At 48.0% G+C, this 23,517-nt stretch overlaps 1 protein-coding gene across 6 annotated transcripts in view; it reads right to left on the bottom strand.

Moving 5' to 3' along the window:
- Tox2 (TOX high mobility group box family member 2) overlaps window positions 1–23,517 on the bottom strand; it is a 127,977-nt gene that overhangs the window by 73,874 nt on the left and 30,586 nt on the right. For all 6 annotated transcript variants that reach the window (XM_004858202.4, XM_013077103.3, XM_013077104.3 and 3 more), the window contains one exon: window positions 2,945–3,010. In XM_004858202.4, the coding sequence (XP_004858259.1) occupies window positions 2,945–3,010 (66 nt within the window). The remainder of the gene's footprint in view (window positions 1–2,944; window positions 3,011–23,517) is intronic.

A 23,517-nucleotide genomic window follows, 5' to 3' on the forward strand; every position in this document is an offset into this window, starting at 1 on the left:
TAGAGATATGCCAGTTCCAAGAACTCAAGAGGTCTTGTAGCTTCTGCCCGTCCTGCCCTGGGAACACTTAACCCACCTCTGCCACTCAAGTGATTCTAGGCAAGACCAGAACCACCCAGTTGACTAACCAAACCACCAAGCAATGACATTTGCTGTTTTAAATCAGTGTGTTTTAAGGTGTTTTTCATGCAGCAAAATAGATACACTGTAAGAAGTAAGGATTGCTTCTGCTAAATTTGCTCACATTAAGGTTGTCTCATGTTCCAGGGTAGATTTAGTTAATTTCAGAGAATCCTGGGGTCTTTTTCAGAAAGTCTTAAGTTAGGGAGCCCCTCTGAATAACTGCATAAGAGATCTGGGGGAACTCTCTGGAAGTTCAACACCTTGTTCCACTGTTAGGGAAAGTAGGGTTCAGAAAAAGAAGGGGCCACGTCCACTCATACAAATATTTCCCAATGCCTCCTATGTGCTAGACATTGTACCCCCACTAGGATACACAACAGTGAATAAGAGAGATCAGATGATCCCTCCGTGGAGGCCACAGTCTAGTGTGGAAACCAGACATTACTCACACTATCACACAGATATGTAGATGTCCAGAGACAGTGACAACCATCATGAATTAAAATGACCTGGTACCATGAGAATAATAGAGCCATGACCTAATTTGGATGTGGAGGTCACAAAGAACCCTCCAAGAAAGTGGCATTTAGGCCAAAGTAAGTGGGTGGCCGCCCTGGGATGGGAACAGGGCTTCTCCACAGACAGGCAAGGTAAGCGCGGCCGGGCCACCTGGGCCAAGTCAGTCAATATCCTCGAACCTCAGGTCCCTCCTCTATAAAATAGACTTAGTGGTAATGTCTACTCATTTTCAAGGCTGCTGTGAAGATCAACTAAAATAAATACCAACAAAGGCTTTGCAAACCATGAAGCCAGGGGCAGTGAGCAGAAGGGGTTATTGTTAAGGGCTTGGGGGAGGGGAGAGGACATTTATTTGTTCCAACTCTCTTCTCAAGCACTGTTTCCCCCTGCAAGCAAAGTCTAGGGCAGACACAGCCTGGAGTCCCTTTTTCCCTTCTAGGTGGAAGGACTGTACCAACATTTTCCACCAGAGTTGGAAGGGTTAATATCTAGGTATCTCCCAAGTGCCTCATGGGCTCATGGGTAGGGATTTGGGGAGGTGACTGGATTATGGGGGCTAACACAGGACTTGCTGTTAGTAGGTGGGATCCGTTTGGAGGAGGCAGGTCACCGGGGGTGTGGCCTAGAAGGGTTTATCTGCCTCCCCTTCACTTTCTGCTTCCTGTTGGCCATGCCATGAGCAGCTCCCCTCTGCCTTGCCCCTCTGCCATGCCATCCTGCCTTAGAGCCTGCAGACTATGGGCTGAAACGTGAACCAAAATAAGCCTCTCCTCCTTTAAGTTGTCGGTGTCAGGTGTTTTGTCCCAGTGACAAAGAAAGTGACTAAGATGGAGCCAGGACTGAGTTCACCACAGCAAGGTTCTGAAAGCCAGGGCTCAATGCAGTAACAAATGCTATTGCATCAGACAAGACTAAGATGAGATGTTCAGAGGTGAGCTCCGGTCTTTTGAGATGTGCACATTTCCAAGCTGATTATAGACAATGAAATGACATCAGTGGGTGCTTCCAGGACCTGAGGTCTGGTCCACCAGTCTTGCAGGCTGACACACGGTCAAAGCAATGAAAAGGCAGCTTTGCAGCAGCAGCATGGAACTCACACGGGGACAGGCCAGGGAAGGGGCGTGGTGTTGTAGCCCCAGCCTGAACATCTTTGCCATGGCAGGGAAAGGGGTGAAGTGCTTTGCAGCTGTCCCACTGGGGACAGTATGTTCCCCACTGACACTACCCTCTACGGGCCACAGACCCACATCTTACTTGTCTGTGGCCCCATAGGACCCATCATAGAGTAAGACACATAGATGTCTGTGAATTAATAGGTTTCTGTTTCCTCATCTAGAAAATACGGCCCCACCCTGAGGCTGAGGGGCCACCCAACTTGGGCTGCCTCAGCAACAGACAGCAGTGGTTGGCTCCAGGACCAGAACTGTCTTCCAGCTCTCAGAGTTTCTCAGCAGCTATAAAACTCTTCAGCCCCTGTCCAGCACTCTGAGCTGGAACTGCCTTGTGGGCCCCAATGGCTCGGGAAACCATCCTCTGTGATGCCACAGCCTACAGCAAGGACCCTCCTCAGCATCCCAGCCTATAGTGAGGACCTTCTTCTGTGTTCCACACTACAGGGAGGACCCTCCTTGGAGTCAGAGCCTACGGTGAGGACCCTCACTGCATCCCGGCCTGTGGTGAAGATGCTACTTGATGAAAGAATATTAATTATCAGCTCTTGGTGGAAAATTTTATTCCAGGTGGCATCTGTGACCCCCAAAGGGCTGGGCTGGAGTCGGGACAGCCTTGCCCAGGGAGTACTTGGCCCCCTTCACTGCCAGGAAGGACCTCGCGGGACGCCTCTGCCCTCTTCCCTTTGGGCCCTGTCTACAAGCTTCCCCAGTGGCCTCAGACCACTACCTCCAGGTGGGTGAGAGACCCTGCCTGGGCGGGCAAGATCCACCTGAGAATGTGCCCCCATGGGTGCTGTGCCAGAGGCAGGCAGCAACAGGGAGCATGGGACGTGCCTACTCACGGATGCTGAAATTTACCCTGAGCATGGGGAATGTGGGAAACACAAGCTGAATTTCCTCAGGTCCTCAATGATGTGCGTTTGAAGCCAACAGGAGTCTAGTTGATTTACAGAAAGTGCAGTCTCAGTTTGACTGTCCCTTTGAAGGACTCAACTGATGTTCTCGAACCTCTGAATGAGGACAGCTGTGGGCTGCGCCCCCCAACTCAGCACCCCTCTTTCCTCTACCCAGCAGCTCGGCAGCAGCCAGCCCAAAGCTCAGACGCTGGCTCAGGGAGGAGAAGCACCCACCTGGCCAGTTGATAGGAGCTCTGGGTTTCCGTCACTCATCCCCACGTAGGCACTGTCACCATCAAACTAGAACAGAAAGAGAAGTGGCTCTGATTAAAATGTTGTCAGGGAAGCACCAGGAGAAGTAGTCAGAGGTCAGGAGACTGCGCTGCAGGGATGGGACTGAGGGTCTGCAGAAGTAAAACTCTGAGCCCAGGGTGCTGAGGCCCTGTTTCAGCAGGGCTCCCTGCAGGGTGGAAGGCACAGCCCACGTCCTGTGGTCGCTAAGGGCTCAGGTTAGCACCATTAATCCCATGCAGGATGGAGACAGGAAACCCTTTGTCCCTCCACACCTTGGCCATAGACATTGCAGGCCACCTCGTGGGGCACTGAGCCACCACCTCTGGAAGTACACAAAGACCTCTCAGCCAAAGTGATGTCAGGCAGTTGGCTAGAGCTGCAAACCTCTGTGGACCAGCTTTCCCCAGAGCAATGGGGCCATGACAGCCTGCTCTGGACATGCCCACCAGTTCTTTACCCTCTCCCCTATTCCATTCCAGTCCTCAAGCCACTTGTAGCCACAGGCAGCGAGGACTATGGTAGAAACCATGCAGAGGAACTGCAGTTATGGGTTCAAGAAACTGCCAGGGCCTGGATCAGGAAGAGTTCGCCACAGCAGGGAGCAGTTACAGTGTGAGAAATGTTGCTCTCAGGCCCCAGCTCCCTGTTTACTTTGATGTGTGACAGAGTCGGTGTCTGAGGTTCCTCATGGGTCACCAGGGATAACGAGAATAGTCCCTTCTTCATAGGATGTTGCAATTTAGAGCGATTTACTCACGTGTCACTATGGACCACATTTCACTCGATTCCAGGTGGTTCCCTCCCTTGAGCTAGGTGTCTGGGACAGGGATCCCAGAAGCAGAGCCTGAGGCAAGGGTTTGATGCATGTGATTTTTGAGGACATGCTCCTTAGGAATAGCTTGTAAGGTTGAGAGGGAAGCAGGACCTGGAAGTAGCTGAAGCTAAGCAAGGAGGTGGTCTCAGCTGGAGACTCACTTCAGCCCGATCCCAGGTAGCTTTGGAGCACGCACAGTTAGTCCCAGCATGGAGGAAGGGGTGGCCTTCTGCAGTCAGGTAAATCAGTCACTGGGCGTGAGCTGGCCTTAGGAGGCACGGGGAGGTGTAACTTTCTGTGCAAGGTGGCCCCCACTGGACCAGGGACAATTATTCAGAGGATTATACTGCCCTGAGCCATTTTGCAGCCAATGCTGTAACAGATGGGGACAAGTGGGCACTTTGTTTTAATTGAACAATTATTACGATATATTCCCATGGTCAAAACTTCCAGAAGTACAAAAGGCAACACAGTGAAAAGTATCCTTCTCATCCCACCTCTTAGCCATCTCTTAGCCAGCCACCCATGGTCCCTCCCCAGAGGCCACCATGCCTACAGCTTCCCTGCATCCTCTCAAAGGCAGTCTACACTGACACATTTTCTAGTTACTTCTTCCACCCAAATGACAGCATACCATGCACACTGCTTTGCACCTTCTTTTTCTTATAGCAACACATCGAGGAAGTGCTGTACAGAAGAACATAATTCTTTCTCCTAGTACCTAGTATTTCACAGTAAAGGTGTTATATACACATTTAGCTGGCTGAGCAGATGGGCAGTTGCCCTGTTTCTAGTCTTTTGTAATTCCAACATGGTTGTTGTGAGTATTTTCATACATTCATCTTTGTGCAAGGGTATGAGGTGAGCTGTAGGATTGATTTGTATAACTGTGGGACCCAGCGGTACGTGCATTTATAATTCTGGTAAATATCGCCAAGCAGTCCTCATGGAGAATGGAAAACTCCACACTACCACAACCATCCAGGAGATGTCAGCCCATGGCCCTCCTGCCAGAGGCCTTGTTCAACAATGGACTTAGCTGCCAGCTTCACCCTGGGGGGCTCTGAGAGTCCACCTCCACCACTACCACCTGCCCTGCCTTACTTTGTCTTTTATTCCCCCATACCTTCTAGCTTTTCCTAACATTTACTTATCATATTCATTCCTTAAAGTTGGATTCCCCTACTAAACCAGAGAGTCCTGGGAGCCAGGGATGTTCGTCTGTCCTTACACTGATGCCTTCCAAGTTCTTGGAACAGTGCCTTGCATGGAGTAGATGCTCCATAAATGCCTCCTGAGTAACTGAATGAAGCAGACAATTCAGATTCGCTCTTACCAGGCCAGTCTTCCCATCTAGCCAATCAGCTCTGGTGGCTATCTCCCCGAGACAAACACAGGCAGTGTTCTTTGGTGCTGGATTACCAGAAGAAAGGGCTGAGCCATGTCTAGAGGCGGGGCACGAACCCTGAATGCAGGACTCCCACAGCACATGCTTTGAGGCCCTCCTCAGAGGCCACTTCCTCCAGGAGACCTGCCGTGCTGTCCCTCCTCTCACTGTCCCTCTTATAACAGATTGTCCCACATCTGCCATCAGCCCAGAGTAGAAGTAACATGGTGGCTGGAATTGTGTCCTGGTCATCTCTGAAGGTCAGTGAGGGGTATCAGGCTGGCATCAGGAAAGGGACTATGATTTGGGCAGGGTAGGGGAGCTTGCAACAAAAGCTCTTGAGTACCATTTGCTTTGTCAGCATAGCTGTTTATTATTTTGATAAAAGTGAAACTTTTTTAAAAAACTGTACACAATTTATAAATGCATTCTAATAGAAATAATTAAATGGAAATGGAGGAAGACTGTTTAATCAGGTATTTGAAATATTTGATAAATCAGTAGTAAGCTAACACTATGGAATAGATTAAAAATACAAGATGTAACAAAGGAACAGAAGGAAATACATCCCCCCAAACCTGTATAATAGCTATCATTTATTAATGTGGGCTAGAACAGAGCCACCACAGAGGCAGAGGCCACTGTTTGCCTCGTTCCCTGGTAAGCACTGTAGGCAACTGATAAACACCAAGTGAATGAATGAATATAGCCGGCACTGAGTGACATACTTCACATAAAAGATCTCATTTAATTCTCACAATGGCCCAATGAAGAAAATATTCTTTTCCCTGTTGAAACCACAGGAACAGGTAGAGCAAGGGTGAGTAGTTGCCAATGATCACACAGCTGGGGAGAGACCAGATCAAGTGATAAAGAGAGCCAGACTTTTCCAGATCCTTCCATATAACCGAATCGAGGCTTGACAGTGTGTTTGAGGCTCAGGAGAGGGAGGGATTGTCTGCAAAAGCTTGGATTTGGGAAATGGAGCCACTGGGAGCAGGCAAGGGATGGAAGAGTGGAGTACCATGAGGTCAGCACAGCATGTCTCAAGGACACTTAATATTCACTCATTCATTCAACCAACATCTAAAAAGAGCTGCCGTGTGCCAGTAAAGCTTGCTTCTGGCTTTCAGGAAGAGCTTGGTTGGGGGAGATTCCCAGCAGGGTCTTTGTCTGGCTCCATTCGGATCTCCCTGGATGCCTGGTGCAGTGCCCTGGAGCATGCTGGGCCTAGCAGCTGTGGAGAGGAGCCTTGAAGTAGAGGGGCCTGGAATCTGCCCACTTCTGCCAGGGCTGTCTGTGGTAAAGCCCTTGTGGGGGTAGGAAGGAGGGAAGTGGACTCCAGGCTCTGGGGTTCCCTTTGGCTTGGCCTCTGGGGCAAGAAGGCCTGGGCTTCCTCCCTTAACCCTCCTGGTGTGGGACTCTTCCTGAGGAAAGAACCTGAAAGCCAAGGAGATGGTCATAAAATTGTCTTCCCTCTAACACAGCAGGCCACCTCCTCCTACCTGTGCACACAGACAAGATAGCGCTCACTTCCATACCCACTGCTCAGTGTATGCTGACATGAACACAAAGCTGTATGACACGTGCAGTGTGCATAAGCCTAGGGACACATGTGCCCCACAAACCCACATTCATGTGGGCCCATCTCACACCCAACTCAGTGTTCCAGAGAATACTCAGTCACATATGTCCCACATCCATGGATGACACAAAGCAACACAAGTAATGTGCACAGAGCTCCAGCGCAAGTGTGTACAATCACAGCCACTGTAAGTGACTGTACATAATACTCCGAGCAGGAACACATGCAGGAAGGGAGAGTAAGCCAGATATATGCAAATCCATCATGTGCTTGTGACTGTCAAATGCAACTTACACATATGAACACAAACATATATCCCATGTGCGTGGAGAGACAAACAGCAAAGTGGCACAGGGGGTGACATTCTGTGTCTATTTCACAATGTATCAGTCCCTCAGCCAAAAATCTTAATACCATACAACCTTCAGCATGCTTTAAAATGTGAAGGAAAAAATGTGTGGGGAGAAAGAACAGCCTAAGAATTGCCATGAAACGTCAGGAGAACATCCTCTTACCACTGACTGGAATAGATTAATTTTCCCCACTTCATATTCTAATTATAATTCCTTTTCCCATTGCCATCTTCAGTCCTCATTACAGCTGGAAGATTGTTCTGCAAAAGCCAGGCCTTCATCTTCTCTTCCCAAGAGTTTTGTCATGGAAATGAGTTTTGGAATCTGAAAGAACCCACATTTTCGCAAATATCAAATGTGTAAGGATAACCCTTTCATGACGGCCACCAGGGACACACTCATAGACACTTCTAAAGGATCTGTCTCTCCCCACACAGCATGGTCCCCTCGGAGAGGGGCCCCTGGGCCCCTATTCCAACAGCCACTCCCTAATCTAAGTACACCATGTTCCTCCAAAGGATTTTTTTTTATTTGAAAGGAAACTTTCCAAATAGACAATCACAATGAAAAGTAAAGAGCCCTGATCTTAGAGAGTCAAATCCCAGCTCTATCTGTCTTACCTCAGGGAAGTTCCTGCTCCAGCCTCAGTTTCATCATTCTTTTGAACCAAAGTCACTGACTTATGATGGATATAAACTAAATATCTGTGGGATGAACACATATGATAAGGGGTGGATGAAAGGGTGGAAGGGAATAGAGGTTGAGATGGATGGGTTGACAGATGGCTTGCTAAGTAGGTAGATACATGAATGATGGATGGATGGGTGGGTGGATGTGTGGATGGATGGATGGATACATGGATAATGGGTTGTATAAATTAGCACTGTACAATAGAAATACAATGCAAGTTACAAATGTAAGCCACATGTGTAATTTGAAATATTCCAGTAACTACAATTTTAAAAGTAAATAAAAACAGGTAAAATTAATCCAATGATATATTCTACTTAGCCCAAACACTTATAATATTATGATTGCAATATATAATCAACATAAACCTACACTTATTAATGAGTTGGTTCACTAATGGGATGGAGGAATGGATGGTGGATGCAAGCATCTATCCAAGATGGTGGATGAGTAGACGGGGGTTGAGAGATATGGATTGGATGGCTGGGATGGGCAGAAAGGATGAACAGGTAGATGAGATAGGATGGCTGAGTGCAGGTGTAGAGACGGGTGTATGGGAAGATGACTGGGATTGTAGGCACATAAACAAGTAGATGTAGGGATGGGTTTGGGGTGCCTGGATTGGTGCCTGAATGGGTGGTTGCCTCCGTGGATAGAATGGGTGGAACGGGTGGGAGGGATAGTAGATGGGTAAATAAGTGAGTCTAGGGTTTCTTTCTCACTCCATATACACTTGCTCTGGACAATGTCACAGCTTCTCAGGGTCACAACACGTCACTGACGCTCACATTCTCACCTTTAGCCAAGTTACTTCTGGGCATCTTCCCCATCTGGCCTATGAGTACCTCAAATTCTACACATTCAACACTGAACTCATGACATGGGCACAGACTTGCTCTTTCTCCGGCACTCTCATCATAGCAGAAGGTGTTACCTTCCACACAGTCTTACCTCTGTAACCCTAGGCAGCTCTGGACTCCTTTCTTCCTATCCTCCCCTGATGGAATCACACTTAAAAGCTTTGTTCAGGTCCCCACCAACCTGTCTTCTGCCCTCCATATCACTAGGGATCTTTGGGCAATTGCTTCACTCCTCAGATCAAAACTCTGCTGGCACTTCACATCTCTTAGCTCTGGATCCAGAGCCTCCATGACAACCAGACCTAAGCTTCAGCTCCTAGTGTCCTCAATGTTGGAAGAACCTACATGGCCCTTTTCCTTTACACACTGATCCTGCATCAGCCCATAAAACTCTCCTCCATTTCTCTGCTCACTGAAATCCAACTCTTCCCGGGTCCTTTTTTTCCTTGGCTAAGTACTCCACCCAATAAATACATTGAGTTAAATAAAATATATCATTAAATTAACTTCATCTGTTTATATTCTTGAGTTCAACCTGAAAGTCCCCATCTATGATCAGCTTTAGACTTGATTCACTTGTGTTATATAATAGACTGGGCAGCAGCATTGATTCCTGAATCTGAGCCTTGGTTCCGTCTCATGTTGGCTATAATCTTGGCTTTAACTTCTCTTTGCCTTAGTTTCCTCACTTACAAAAGAGTAATGATGGCTGCTATTATTCCTACCTCTCAAGGTTCCTGACATCTGTTATCAGACATCAGATATGAGTTAGTATCTGTAACAAAATGTTTAATAGAGTTGACTATTTTGACAGGTACCCAAATGTTATCTATTATTACTGTTATTGTATGATAGGCTAATATCCTCTTATCAGCCCCCCACCCCGACTGGCACTCAACCTAGGCACTCAACCTTCCCCAGCTATCTATGTCACACCCATACTGGCTTCCTTTCCTTCAGTCTGAAAGGTGAAGCATCTCCATCCTGTCCAATCCAGCCCCTTGGCCTTGACCCCATCCCTCCCATGTCTTCCCCCAACTCATTCTCATTCATGGTCCTGGATCTAAGATCTAATTTAAATATGCCAATTTAGAGTGAAATCAGCCAATGCCCTTATTGTGTCGTGGTGGTATCAAAGCAACAGGATCTCAAACATTTCGTTGCTGTCCCCTGGAAAGTTGAAGAGATGTGATTAAATAATCACAAAGCACCAAAAAGAGGGAAAAGCAAAGGGGTTCATTTGGTGATTACAGAGAAGCAACAGCCGTTTGCTGAATGGTACCCATTGGGTGCTTACTGCATGTCAGACATGGCGTCAGCTGCCAGGCACACCAGGATCATGAGGACACAGAGCCCCTATGCCTATGGAGAAGCTGATAATTCTCCAGCTTCCTTCCTATTCTACAAATCTGTGAAGTAAAGACAGGTCAATTTTTGGCCAAGCTGCCGACAAGTTATCACAAGACTGGTTTTGGGATCGGTCAGTGACAGTTTTGAAAACACTCATCCTCTGAAAGTCAACTGATCAATAATAGTCTTACTCCAATAGCCATACGTCCACAGCTGAGGACAGCCAGCCCCAGAACCTCCTGCTTCTGAATGTCCTTCCTATTCCAGAGCTCCATGCTTCCTCAAACCTTGCAAAGAACAGCTCTTGCTTGATTTAGAAAGACTGGCTCTGTAAAGTGAGGCAATGAATTCAGCTTCATATTTCAGACACTGAATGATGGCCTCTTTTTTGACACATGTGACAAGGGCTAGAATAAGGTGAACATGGGAAAAGAAACAAGGAGGAGGGCTTTCAAGTGAAGGATTCTGAAAACAGTGACTTGGAAAGATCCATAATGTAGGACACACAGGCAGTGGCTGGGCAAGGAGTAGGGGAGATGACACCTAAGATTCCTATAAGCATGGGCTAGTGGGTACCTACTCCATACCAGGCTTGGTCCCAGCACTGTGCCCAGTCCTCTTATTGGAACTCCCTAGAAATCCCAAAGCTGCCACAACCAGTCACGTGGTAGAGACGAGCAAGGTGAGACTCAGGATGCTGGGAGCTTGCCAAAGCAGTCAGCCGGCCGCGCTGAACTTGGCCTTGACCCCAGATACCAAGGCAGTATTTGTTCTGAAGATGCTGCTGCTCCTCCCCTCTGCACAGAGATACAGATCAAAGACCAAGGATGCACAGCTTTCAGCTCTGCCATCACAGACACCAAGAGATACGCCTCACAGAGATCTAAAGAGGAAACAATCAAAGCGGCACACACTGCTTCCACCAGCCCCCACATGGGCTGTGAGAACGTCATTCTGCACAGATAAAGTGTGGCTCAAAAGATAGAGGCAGTGAACATGGCAGCTGCAAGCTGGGCCCCGCTGAGAGTGTGGTTGCATGTGGAAGTCTCACAAGATATGCATCAGGACCAAGGAGGTGCTGGGGTGGGGAGAGGGAAGAGAGGGCTGTGCAGAGAGAAGAAAGCCTGGACTAGGGCACGATGGCCCACATGGACCCATGCCCATCACAGCTTGGAGAAGAATGGCAGCACACGGCTTACAAACACAGGCTCTGAGGCAGGGGTGCTGGAGTTCAAATCCTGGCCTTATCACTTTTACCCAGTGTGATTGTTTTTTTAACCAAGTTATTTTGTCTCACTTTCCTCAGCTGGAGAATGGGTATGAGCATCATTAGGATTAAATAAACTAAAATATGGAAAGTACTTAGAGCACTGCCTCATAGTAGCAAGAAAGCATTCAATAATTGTCAGCTACTCCTTATTTTAGGCCTGAATCCTTGCTGTAATTCCTTTTGGTGCAGAGATGAAGTTAGAGGCTTCTCTCAAGTCTCTGAGGTCTTAAGCATGGGAAAGATCCCTGGACAATCTGTCCAGTGTACGGAATTTGACCTAAAATCTATAAGTCAAAGTCTGTAAGACTGTACAACTGAGGGCTTATTTTCTCCATGATGATGAGTTTTGTTCTTTGTTCCTGCAGTATCACACATCAGTTTCTCTCCAAAAATGCTTTTTCTCCGATTGGTGCTCCTGCTTTCCTGACCATAATGTGGGGCATTCTTTTTCTGCCCACTGGGAAATCCAGCTCTATGATGAAGGCCCAGGGAGCTTAGGGAATCTGCCCAAGGCCGCACAGCCAAGATGTACACAGGCTGAATCTGAAGTCCAGGATGCTGACTCCCAAAAGCCCACACTGGCTTCCTACCCTGACCGTGTGTGACCAGAGCAGGGGCCTCATGACCCTGGGTCTGCAGCCTTATCTACCCTTCAGGTAGACCTCGTCCCCACAACTGATCGGTGTTGATGCTACTTGTTTTCATCAAGAAGAACATCAAGAGTCATGGTCACAACAGCTACCACAGATGAGTGCTACCAGGTTCCTTGTTCCTTTGGAAGGTAGGAGCCACTGTCCTCACTTCACAGACGAGAATGCAGAGCCCTTCCACCAGACTCAGACCGTGCTTCTTCATGGGGCACTTGGAGTGTGGCTCTTCCACACTGAGATGTGTTTGTAAAACATATACCAGACTTACAACAAAGCATCAACAATGTAAAAATATTTTATCAAAAATGTTATGTGTTACTGGTTACATGTTAAAATGATACTTTACATAGACTTGGTTAACTGAACTATATTAAAGTTAATTTCATCAGTTTTTAAAAACTTTTTTGAATATAGCTACAAGGAAATTTACAATCACCTATGTAGTTCACATTACATCTCTGTTGGACAGTGCTGGTCTAGATGGTGCCCCAGTTACCATCTGCTGCAGAACCAGAACCTCAGACACAGAAGAGCTGACATCAGCAACAGCCAAATCTGGTTCTCTGTGTAGACGTGGGAAGAGTGAGGTTCACAGATAGACAGTGACTTGTTTAAGGTAAGTGTCTGATAAAGAAGAATTCATTCAGCAAATTCTGGAGGAGGCCCTACTATATGCTCTGAGTGGTATAATAAGCAGAAAACAAAGTAAGAGGCCATGTGCCAGTCCAGAGCTTGGCCCTATATCAGCGTATAGTATGCCTAAGCCATGCCAGGGCCAGGGCAGCAGGACTCCACACCATAGCTGGCTCAGTCAACAGCTCCAACCCAGAGTAGGTCCACCTCCACGGTCACCACTGAGTGTCACTAGTGGGTCCCACCACAGCACGGTGGCCAACCTCAGCTACCAAAAGCCCCCTGACAGGGTGGCCAAGTGAGCACAGCATGGTGGCCTGGCAGGCCTGAATTTCTTCCCTGGTGCTACCACTGATAACTCACACATTGACTGCATCATTGCAGATTTATAGCAAAAATTATCCTCTTTCTCAGCTCCATTTAAAGCCATTTGGAGCTCACTCCAATCCCCGATTATAAATTTAATTGCACATTCCAAACAGACAAGCGCTCATTAAGCTTTAATTATGCACATGTTGTTTTCAACAAACATTTTCATTTGGCCGCTGTGAGGGGAATGGTTCCAAGGGGGCTGCAGGCACTGCATGTGGCTGTGGGGAGCTGTTCCAGGAAGTGGGTCAGGGTGTGGCCCCATGAGGGCCTCCCAGGGCCAGGGCCAGGGCCAGGATGCCATCAGATTGGACTCCTGACTCTGCAGCCTTCCACTTGGCTTCTGCCACAGGAGATCCCAACAAGTGCATTCTCAGCTGGACGAATCTGGCACTAATGGGCCTCTCGGGAGATGGGGAGGTGGGAAGACCCACAGCCCTGTCCCCACTTGCCCACCACACTGCAACAGCACCTTCATTCTTCAGCACCATCATCCCTTCCCTCATTGGTGCACTCATGTGACCCACAGTGATTTACTGAGATCGAACTAAGTCAGGCAGTGAGGACCAAGCAGGGACCACGACAGACAAGTATGGTTCTGCCCAACCCACTCTCTGCCAAATCCCATCTCCTCACTGGGGAAGAGTTCAAATCCTTCACTGTAACATGCAAGGCACTTAAGAACCTTCCTCTGCCAGCTTTCTGCCTTCCAAGATGACCCAAGCTCCCTGTATGCCTCATATTTCCTGCACATCCCTCCCACACATCCATACAGGCCATGCAGGGTTATGTCTCCACCAAAATTCATTCTCTTTCTTTCTCACACAGCTGGAGTCCACTCAGCTCCCACGTTGTCCCCTTCTGGAAGTCATTACTAATAGCCACTCCCCACCCAGACTGGCTGCCCCCCTCCTGGGGATGCTTACAAAGGCATTTGTTGGGCCAACATAACTGATTGCCCTACCTCTGACTCCTAGGACGAGGCTGATGGCTACCACCCAAGGCATCACCTCCTCCGAGGGTTGAAAAGAAGGGCTCCTGCTCACTGAGGCCCTGAACCAGGCCCTCTGGTCTCTGGGACTCAGTCTCCTCACCTGTACCTGGAGGAGCTGAATGGGTGAGCACAAAGGGGCCCCTTGGTAGTTTCCTTGGTTGTCAGTTTTGTGCTGTGTCCAGAGCCAGACCTCCAGCTCTTTACCCTAAGAGCGGTAGCCCCACCCTCTCAGAGCTGGCGGAGATGGCAGGAAAGCCAGAGTGAGTGTGAATGTACACCCAGAGACCGGTGCACAGGGCGGTGAGAACCCCAAGGTCACTCCCCCTGGAGCTTCTGGAAATAAAAGCTCGTGAAATACATGTGTTTCAAAATGCAGATCAGAATTAATTCAGCATCCTAGGGGCTGGGGATTTAGCTCAGTGGTTTCACCGCCTGCTGCGCAAGCGCAAGGACCCAAGTTCTATCCCCCGTACCAAAAAAAAAAAGCATCCGGATTGTTGCCTGGTGTTTTAGGGCTGGAAACACTTAGAAGGTGAAATCTACTGGTATGAAGTTTATTGGGGAGTGCAATGGTGGGGCAAAGGAACCAAGATGGGCAGAGGGACAAGTTCAGCCTGTCCCAAGGGAAGCCCTGGTGGCAGAACAGCCCAGGGCAGATGCTCCAAATTGAGGCAGGGAGCCAAGTACTGTATTCCCAAAAGGGCCAGTCCTGGGGTCTGGACTGCCCAGGCTGACAGAACATCCTCTTTCCCCCCAAGTCAATTCCTAGGGAGAGCCTCGGCTGTCAGGAGCCAAGAGTAGGCAGAAGAGGGGACTCAGGAGCGGGCTGAGCTGGGATAGCATCCATGACAGCTATGATCGTTTATTCATAACTAACTTGCACATCAATGCAGCGCTTGCGAACAAGCCAGGCACTCTTTCCATTGATTTACGAACATTAACCCATCCCCTCCTCTCAATAACCCTCTGAAGTAAGTTACTATTACAAAGGCTCCTATTTCATAGATGAGGAAACTGAGGTCAAGTGAGGCCACATAGCTGGTAAGTAGCACAGCCAGGATCTGAACCTGGGAGCCCCAGCCTCCTCCAGAGTCCCTGCTCCCTGGATGAGAGGCTAAGGCACTTCTGTGGTCCTGCCCTGCTCCCTCCCACAGCATGGAGCTGTCCAACTCCAGGCTCCTCCCCAGAGGCCCGGCTGGGCTTTGGTCAGTGGTCTAGAGCCCTGGGTTGCTCAGCACTGCCAGTATTTGTGACTGACAATTATCTATCCTCTGAGCACTTGGGAACAAGTCCCAAAACTGATTCCTGCCAAAGACAATTAACTAAAAGCCACATGAGTGCACATCGGGTGTGACTGTGGCACAGGCAGCCAGAGTGACTAAGACAATGAGCAGCAGATGATCTGGAAGATATTTTCTCCCCAGAGCTACAAAACAAGGCCTCAATCATGCCACAAAGGCCTTGTTTTGTTGGGAGGGAAATATGTCAATGACAGTGTTGGATCGTGAGGCGGTTTAAAAGAAGAAGAGGAAGAAAATCTTTTGAAATTGTAATTTGACCTAGAAAGGTTTTTCTAGGTCACCTGAACTTGGCATTTCTGAATCTAACCCCAAAACCTAACATAGACAAAGTGCCAGGCTCACTTCCTTCTGTCGGTACCAGACAACACAGGAAATGATATTGTAAACACTGCTGATATGTTTTTAGGTGTCATAGCAGAACAGCTTTGGACTGGGAGTGGAGAGAATGGTGGTGTGGTACAGGCCTGGAAGCTCAAAGATCTGGATTTGAGCCCAGGCTCTGAACTTCGCTGCCACATGCCCATGGGGAGAGGTCTCATCTCATCCCCAGATTCCTGCCCAATAAAATGGGAATGGAACTGGTAGGGTTGTGCTTGCCGCCTGGCAGCATGCATCATAGTTTTGGGCCTTAGAAAGGCCAGTTGCTTCCTTTCCCCTTGAAAAGCCTTCCCAGGCTGAGGGCCACCCCTCTGTTGTTGATCGCACTGCCCTTAGGCCTGGCTCTGGACTTTTTCCTGAAGAACCAGGGGCAGCATGAGGCTCTTTCCTGATACACGTTTCTCCCCCAGAAAACAGCTGGCGCCAACTGCATTCTAAGATACAGCGCAAGCCACTGAATTATTCTAATTCATCTTCACAATCAAACCACCCAGTTAAAGATAAACCATAAGGTGTCAACTAGCTGAGCCTCAGAGACTTCCACTAGGGAGGCCAAGGCCAACTGTTGGTAGATAGTCCACAGCAACATGTCAGGAGATACATATCACACTTTTGGGTCCACTGAGCCTGTGCCTAAAAGAGAAGGCCACTCCCCAAGACCTGATCCAAGCATCTATGATGTCCCCAGCCAGGCTCTTGGGATACCTGGAACACAGAACAGGTCCCCAGGGAAGCCTAAGGTCAAGTGGGGATACAGGCAGCAGCATGAACACACTCCAGGGTGATGAGGCACTAAGGTGGAGAGAGGTCAGGTAAAAGCATGTGACACACACTTGTCAAGTAGAGGGAACAGAGTGAGCAGAGGCCATGCAGCTGGGAGGGCGAGAAACCTGGTGTCCATTTGCGGGGAAGAAGAATGTCTACATGTCAATAAGGTGGGTTACAGTACAAAATGGGATGGAGGAACCAACATGTACTGAAAACAAACAAACGTAGGTGAGAGTTTAAAGCAAAATTCACAGAGTAATGAGAGGGATGCCCAGATTGGGCAGAAAGTAAAACATTCTGTGAAGCAACAATTAAGCAATGTGGTAGTGACATAAAATGAGAACTTTAAGTCAATGAAACAATAAGTATGGAAAGGTTCAACTAGGTATGGAAACACTGTGATTAAAGAGAGCACTGGGTTTATGCCAGGTATCATGTGACATGCTTTACACATGGTATCTCACCCAATCCTTGCCACAATCCCAGGAGGGAGATATTAATATCCAATTTACAGAGGAGAAAAGGAGCTCCATTTAATCAATGTCCTCATGGGTCACACAGGTTGCAAGTGCCAAAGCCAGACTATTAACTCTGCTGAAAGCCATGCTCATAGCAACCATTCCAGTTTGTCTCTCCTTTCAGAAACAAAGAGACAAAGAGCAATCATTTGATAAACGGAATGAGGACAACTGGGTTAGCCTGTTTAAGAGCACTGAACTAGATACCCATGGCAAGAAACCCAACCAAAGGCACTCCAGGTGGATTAAAGAGTTAAGTGCAAAAAGTCATGTTAGAAGGAAACAATCAGAAAAAAGAACAGAATGTTTATCAGATCTGTGGAGGCAGGATGATTTCGCCAGCCCTTGAAGCAATCACAGAGGGAGAGAGATTGACAGATTCAAATATATATGCATTAATATCTTCTGTGGAAGGAAGCATAATAAAACTGAAATAAAAGGACATCAGACTAAGAAAATATCAGCACCAACTATGAGACAGTTAATATATATGATGCAGAAATGGCTCCGCCAAATTAAACAGAAAGCAAGATGCCGATAGACAAAAAGACATAAGATTCAAACAGAAAAGTCACATGAGAGGCAAGATTCCAAGAAAGAAATGCACAGAGGAAAATGTACACTCGATTCAATAGCAAATGGGGAAATGTACCTGAAATAAATCTACAATCATGAAACTAGAATATTTCACACCATTGCTGCCATGCAAGATAGCTTCCAGTTCAGTCGAAAGCAACATGGTGGCCACCACTGGGCAGAGGGCCAGCTAGAAGCAGTCAAGAGCTCAAGGGCCTGCTGGAGAGCCACCACTTACTACACTGCCTGTTTGTCCCAAGTACACCAAGTCTTGCTGAAAATAGTCTTTTGTTTTGAATGGTGGGGATGGTACCAGTGACGTGCAGGACAGAGTCTCTGTCCTCCTGAAGCTTTTGGTCTAGTGACGGTGACAGGAACAGGAATTAGAATAGTTCCTAGGTAAGTGACAACAAACAGGGGCCTGGGCAGGAGCCATGTTGGAAGACTTCAGAGAGGAGGCTGCTTTCCCAAGGCCCTGCCATAGGAGAAGACAGGGCACAGCTGGAAGGAAGACAGCAGTAGGAAGAGCATCCTCCAGGGCCTGGAGCCTGAAAAAGCCCCATTCATTGAGTGGGGAGGCAATGGGTGATGAGACGGAAAGACACCCAGGGTCACGCTGGGGAGTTGGGGGGAGCCCAGAACGTGAGCCATGTTCTTCAAGGAGGAGAATGGGCTGGAGAAGATGAGGCTGGATCTGCCTAGAAGCCAGACAGAAGTGGCTGTGATGATCCAAGGGTGGGACCAGGCAACAGGACTGCAAGCAGGGCCTGGGCAGGGAAGAAGCAACGGGTAAAGCAATAAATAAAACAATATGGCAGTGACTGAAAAACAAATTCACTCTGACGGCTACAATGGGAGCAGGTTGGGAGCCAGAGTAAAATCACAGCACCCTCAGTGTGTCTTGCATAATCCAGCACTGAGAGTCTTAGAGATGAATGAGCATCGCCAAGAGCACAGTATCACTCAGGAGCCAGAAACGGGGTGACTCACCCAGATTACAAACCCTAATTTCCTCTCCTTGGTCACACACTTCCTTCTGATTCCTTTTTCTGATGAGTCATAATTTTTTCTCCTCTTTTAAATTCATAACAAAAATGTCTGAATACCTAGGCCCCCCTACCCTCAGCTTTAACCTCTGTCCTAGCCAGCAGAACCCAAGTCAACCCCGGGAGACTGAGAAGAGGCGGACTGCCAAGGAACGAAGAGGAAACAAGAGGCTGCAGGGGCTGTGGTGGTGCTGGCAGCTGTCAGAGGCTCCTGTGGACCCTCCCAAGCCTAGGAGGAACATGAGCAGCTGCTCACACGTCCATAGCCCTCATCCAGAGCCCTCGCAGTTTCAGAATCTGGAATTTATTTGGATTTCAGAAAAGTGATGAAGTGCATAGGCCACTAGTTATGTAATAGCTCAGTAGGGTCCAGGGCAACCCCTGCCATCAACACATTCATAAATCTGAAGCCGAAAAGAAGGAAGGGTATTCACATTAGGGTTACAAAATGCCACACATCAGGTCAGGCCAGGCTCAGGGCCAATTGAGTTGACAGTGTATTTACAAAATAACTTTTGGTTGCAGAGCCTTCTGGATTTTGGATAATGAGTTTTGAGCCTAAATCAAGTGCTGGGTATACATGCAGCAGTCTCCTACACTGGGAAACCATCCCTCTGTATGTGTGTTGTACAGATGAGGAAACTAAGGCTCAGAAAGGTAAAGGGAACTGCTCAAGGCCTCATAGCTGTTAAGTGGTCAACCTAGGATCTGAACCTAGGTCTGGCATCTTTCCCTATACCCTCATGGATTCCTCCAGGAGGCTGAAATGCCAGGCAGAGCATTTCACATTACAGGGAATGTGACAGCACCAGGAGTTGGCCAAGGGCAGTGCAGCCAGAATGGTACTGCTCAGGTGGCTGAGACCCCTGAGGAAGGTTCAGGACCATCCAGCTGTCCTCAGAGGTCCAGAGCCTTCAATATTGTCAGCACCCAGGACCCATCCTTCCCTCTTCTGCAGAGGTTGGCTGAGTACCTACTTTGTGCCCTGAAGATGGGACTGGGATACACTAAGGATCCAGGCAGACATGGTTCACACCCCTGCACGGTTCAGAGTCCATGGGGGAAGGCAGGCAACAAACAAGCAAAAGCACAAAGCTAGCTACAAATTGTGGTAAATGCTGTGAAGCAAAGAAAGAGCAGAGGTAAAAGACAGAAAAGTTCTGTCTAGAGGTGGCACTTAAACTGAAGGAACCTTGAAAGAAAAGAAGTGGTCATCAGGCAATGAGAAGGGGCAGGAGGCAGCAGGTGCAAAGTCCCTGAGTCAGCCAATAGAAAGCACTCTTGCTAGGTGGGGAAGGGTGAGGTAGCTGGAGCAGAGGGATGGGTCCAAGGGTACAACGTGAGGTCCTTGGGATACTCCATACTGAGGCACTCAGGGGGAAGCTCCTGAAGGGATTTTGTAGGAGAGTAACGTGCCCTGGTTTCTATTTTAAAAGATGCTTCAGGCACCCATGTGGAGGGAGGGTTCCACACAACTTGATTCTCCATTTTCTCATCTATAAAATGGGTTTATAATACACCCTGCAAAAAAGCATACCCAAGGGATGTTGGCATAGAGTTGACTCTCAGAAGGAAGGAGGATAAAGACTGAGTTGTTCTACCAAATCACAAACCATGAGAATCCAGTGATAAGTCCTGCATAAGTCACTTCCCTGCTGAAAATCCTTTGAAGGCTCTCGACTGTCTTCAGTGGCAATGACCTTGGTTCCAAGGTCCTGTTTGCTCTGGTCCCTGCAGAATTCTCTGGCCTTATTCCTCACCCTCCTTCTGGGCCTCCTCTCTCGTGCCAAGTGGGTCACTCCCTGACAGTGCCAGGCCCTTTGCCCAGAGCACAGGTGTCCTTTACACCAGTGTTCCCGTCAGTCTCCTCTCCTGCCCTACAGACACTGGATGACCATCACCAGGACAGCCCTGAGCATTGAGAGACCCACGAAGGGGTGAGGGTGTGTGTGTGTGTGTGTGTGTGTGTGTGTGTGTGTGTGTGTGAGAGAGAGAGAGAGAGAGAGAGAGAGAGAGATAAGGGAGGGCTCTAAATGTGCCCAAATGTGCCTACAGAGGATTGTAAAGACCATAACAACAAGAAGGAAGGGACCTGCTCTGTCCAAGCAGACAGTAAAGGCTTCTATGCCTTGGGTTTCAAAGTACTCTGATTTAAGGTGATGTACTAGTTTTCTTTCTTTTTTTCCATTAAGTTCATTGGTACATTTTAGGTATATAATACAGTTACAGTCATCATTGGGATCTTGAACCTTTACATGATGTATCTTGGTTCTTATTTTTTCCCCATTCCCCTGCCCTCTCTTCACCCCCTCCATCCTTCCCTGTTTACAAAGACTTTGTTTCTATTTATTTCCTTTTCTTATATTTTTCTTTTCCCTTCTTTCCTTTCCCCTACCCCTCCTACTTCCTCTACCAAATAGTTTTTCTGGTGTGAAAAACTAAAGCTGTAAATAAGGATCAAAATGTATAATTGATATTGTGAAATAGGAAGAAAAGGTCTAAAGGAGTAGGGGAAGTGGGATGCACTCATTTTCCATGGCTGCTGTAGCAAATCACCACAAACTCAGTGGTTTAAAATAATACAAAGTTTTCTCTTACATTTCTGGAGGCCAGAAGTTCAAAATCATTCTCACAGATTACAGTGAAAATAGCTGTTGTCCAGGGCTAGCTGCCCAGGAGGCTCCAGGGAAATGTGTTTCCTTGCATTCCCACCTTCTAGTGGACCCTGTAGCCCTTGGATATGGCCCCTTCCTCCATCTTCAAAGCACGTCACTTCAACTTGCTTCCATCTGCACACTGCCCTCTCCTCTAGCTCGGATTCCTTCTTCATCCCTTTTATAAAGACCCTGCAATGACTCTGGCTCCACCCACAGTAGTCTCTGCCTCAAGATGCTTAACTTAGTCACCACTGCAAAGCCTCTTTTACCACATAAAGTAACACACACAGGTCTCAGGGATTAGGACATGGATATATTAAGAAGGCATCATCCAGCCAACCGCGATTCCAGGAGGCTAGTACCTGTCTCAGTTTCCCCACAGTTCCCTCAGTTTCCTTCCCTTCCCTGCAGAGGACAGGGAAGGATGTGGCCACAGTGGCAGGCTTTACTACTGTTCCCAACATCAGCCTCTCTTCTCCTCCTTGGCACACGGGACACTTGCTCTGGGTCTCCCTTGGCAGGGGTCTAATTCAGGCCAATGAGCTATGAGCAGAAATGATGTGGTTTCTTCTCGGTGGAAGCACAGAGAAGCAAACATGAGATCCTCAGGCAGTGTCTACAAATGAGCAAAAGCCCAGATGGTGAAGATCTGACCAAGCTATACTCCACATGACTTTGTGGAGCAATCCCTATTCCTAATCGTCACAGGACATGTAGGAAGAACAAAACTAAAACCTCATCCTGATAAGCAACTGAGATGTTGGAGTTATTAATTTCTGCACCATAACTCTGCCTAACCTGACTAATATGCTCAATTAATAAGTTTCACAAGCAGCCATTTGCTGACCATCTACTTGGAGCTAGGCACTTTACATCTAATTGCTCAGGTATGGTCAGAACAAGCTCATTCACTTTACAGGTGAGGAAACAGAAATACAGAGAAAATACAGATGGAGGTGACAGCCGCATGGCTAGGAAGTGAAAGAGGTGGAATTCAAACCAGAATAGTGTGATTCCAAAGCCAAACTCTTAACTACTGCAAGCATCCCTTCTACAAGGCACCATAAGCTTCCTGAAAACTGCTTTCTCTGGCCCCAGAAAACTGTCACCTTAAGAGTCAGCAGGGGCTTCTGGCCAAGGAAGATGAATCCTGGTACCAGCATCCCAGTGAAATCTGAGGCCGTCTCTGGGTTCTGTAGTCCTGAGACACCCCCCCCCCAACCCCATGCAGCATGCTGTATGCAGCTTGAACTCTTTCTGATTGCTAAGCCAGTTTTTATTCACGCACTCATAGGTCCAAGTAGTGAAAACATTTCTTGAGCATCTGCTTTGAATCAGGTACTGCTCAGGGCACCTAGGAAGGATCAGTAAATAAAGATCTCTGGAGCTTATGCTCTTACTTTGGAGAAAACAAACAATACTCATGGTAAATAAGTAGTTTCCACAGTAGCTGGAAGGTTATTAGTACTAAGGAAAGAAAGAGTCCGGCAGGTGAGGGAAATCAGGAGGACATGCCAGTTTAAACAGGTGGTCAAGGTGGGCTTCCTGAAAGAAGTGACAGTTGGGCAAAGACTAGAAGGAGAAGAGGGAGTGAGCCAAGCAGTGTTGGGGGAGCGCGTTCCATGTAGCGAACAGCCTGTGCAAAGGCCCTAACATGGGGATGTGCTGGTGCTGACTTGGCCAGCAAGGGGATGGCAGGGTGGGCAGAGCAGGCAAGGGGGAGGGGGAGGAGAGGCCAGGGAGGCAGCTGGGCCTCGAGCTTACCCTACAGATGGCCCTGTGATTGCCCCTCCCCAGAGAGGAAGCCAGCGTTTTTTCCACAGCCTTATCTGATGCTGTGGTTGGCAGAGCCAGCGAGGGCAGGCTCGGGGTCTGCATAGTTAGGCACATCTGAGGAACCTCAGTGGGGCCTCAAGGCAGCTGACATCCGCTCGGCCTGTGGCTTCCGCCTCTCAGATTGTCCTGTGTAGCTGCTATTTTTGCTTCTGTTTGGGGTTGTATGGAGAGTTCCTCTGTGCAGGGTGGGGGGCGGGGGGGGCATGTTAATGGGCCTAGTCTCTGTTTTCTCTCCTTGGAGCAAATGGAAAAGACCATTTAAATGGTCCAAGGGAACCCAGGAATTTACTGTCCAGCAAGTGGAAGAAGGAACCTGCAATGTGTGTCATCTTGTAAATCCTCATGGCTTTGCAGCTCAGAGAAATTAGGTGGCTTGTCCAAGGTCACAAGCAAATCAAACAATGAACTGAGGATTCTAATCTAGTCTATTTAGATCTAAAAAGCCTTAATTTGCAAGTTCTTTGCATCTATTGCCTAC

The sequence above is a fragment of the Heterocephalus glaber genome, unplaced genomic scaffold (assembly GCF_053883595.1).
Source record: "Heterocephalus glaber isolate CG9 unplaced genomic scaffold, H.glaber_assembly_v1.0 deba00001673, whole genome shotgun sequence".
Taxonomy (NCBI): domain Eukaryota; kingdom Metazoa; phylum Chordata; class Mammalia; order Rodentia; family Bathyergidae; genus Heterocephalus; species Heterocephalus glaber.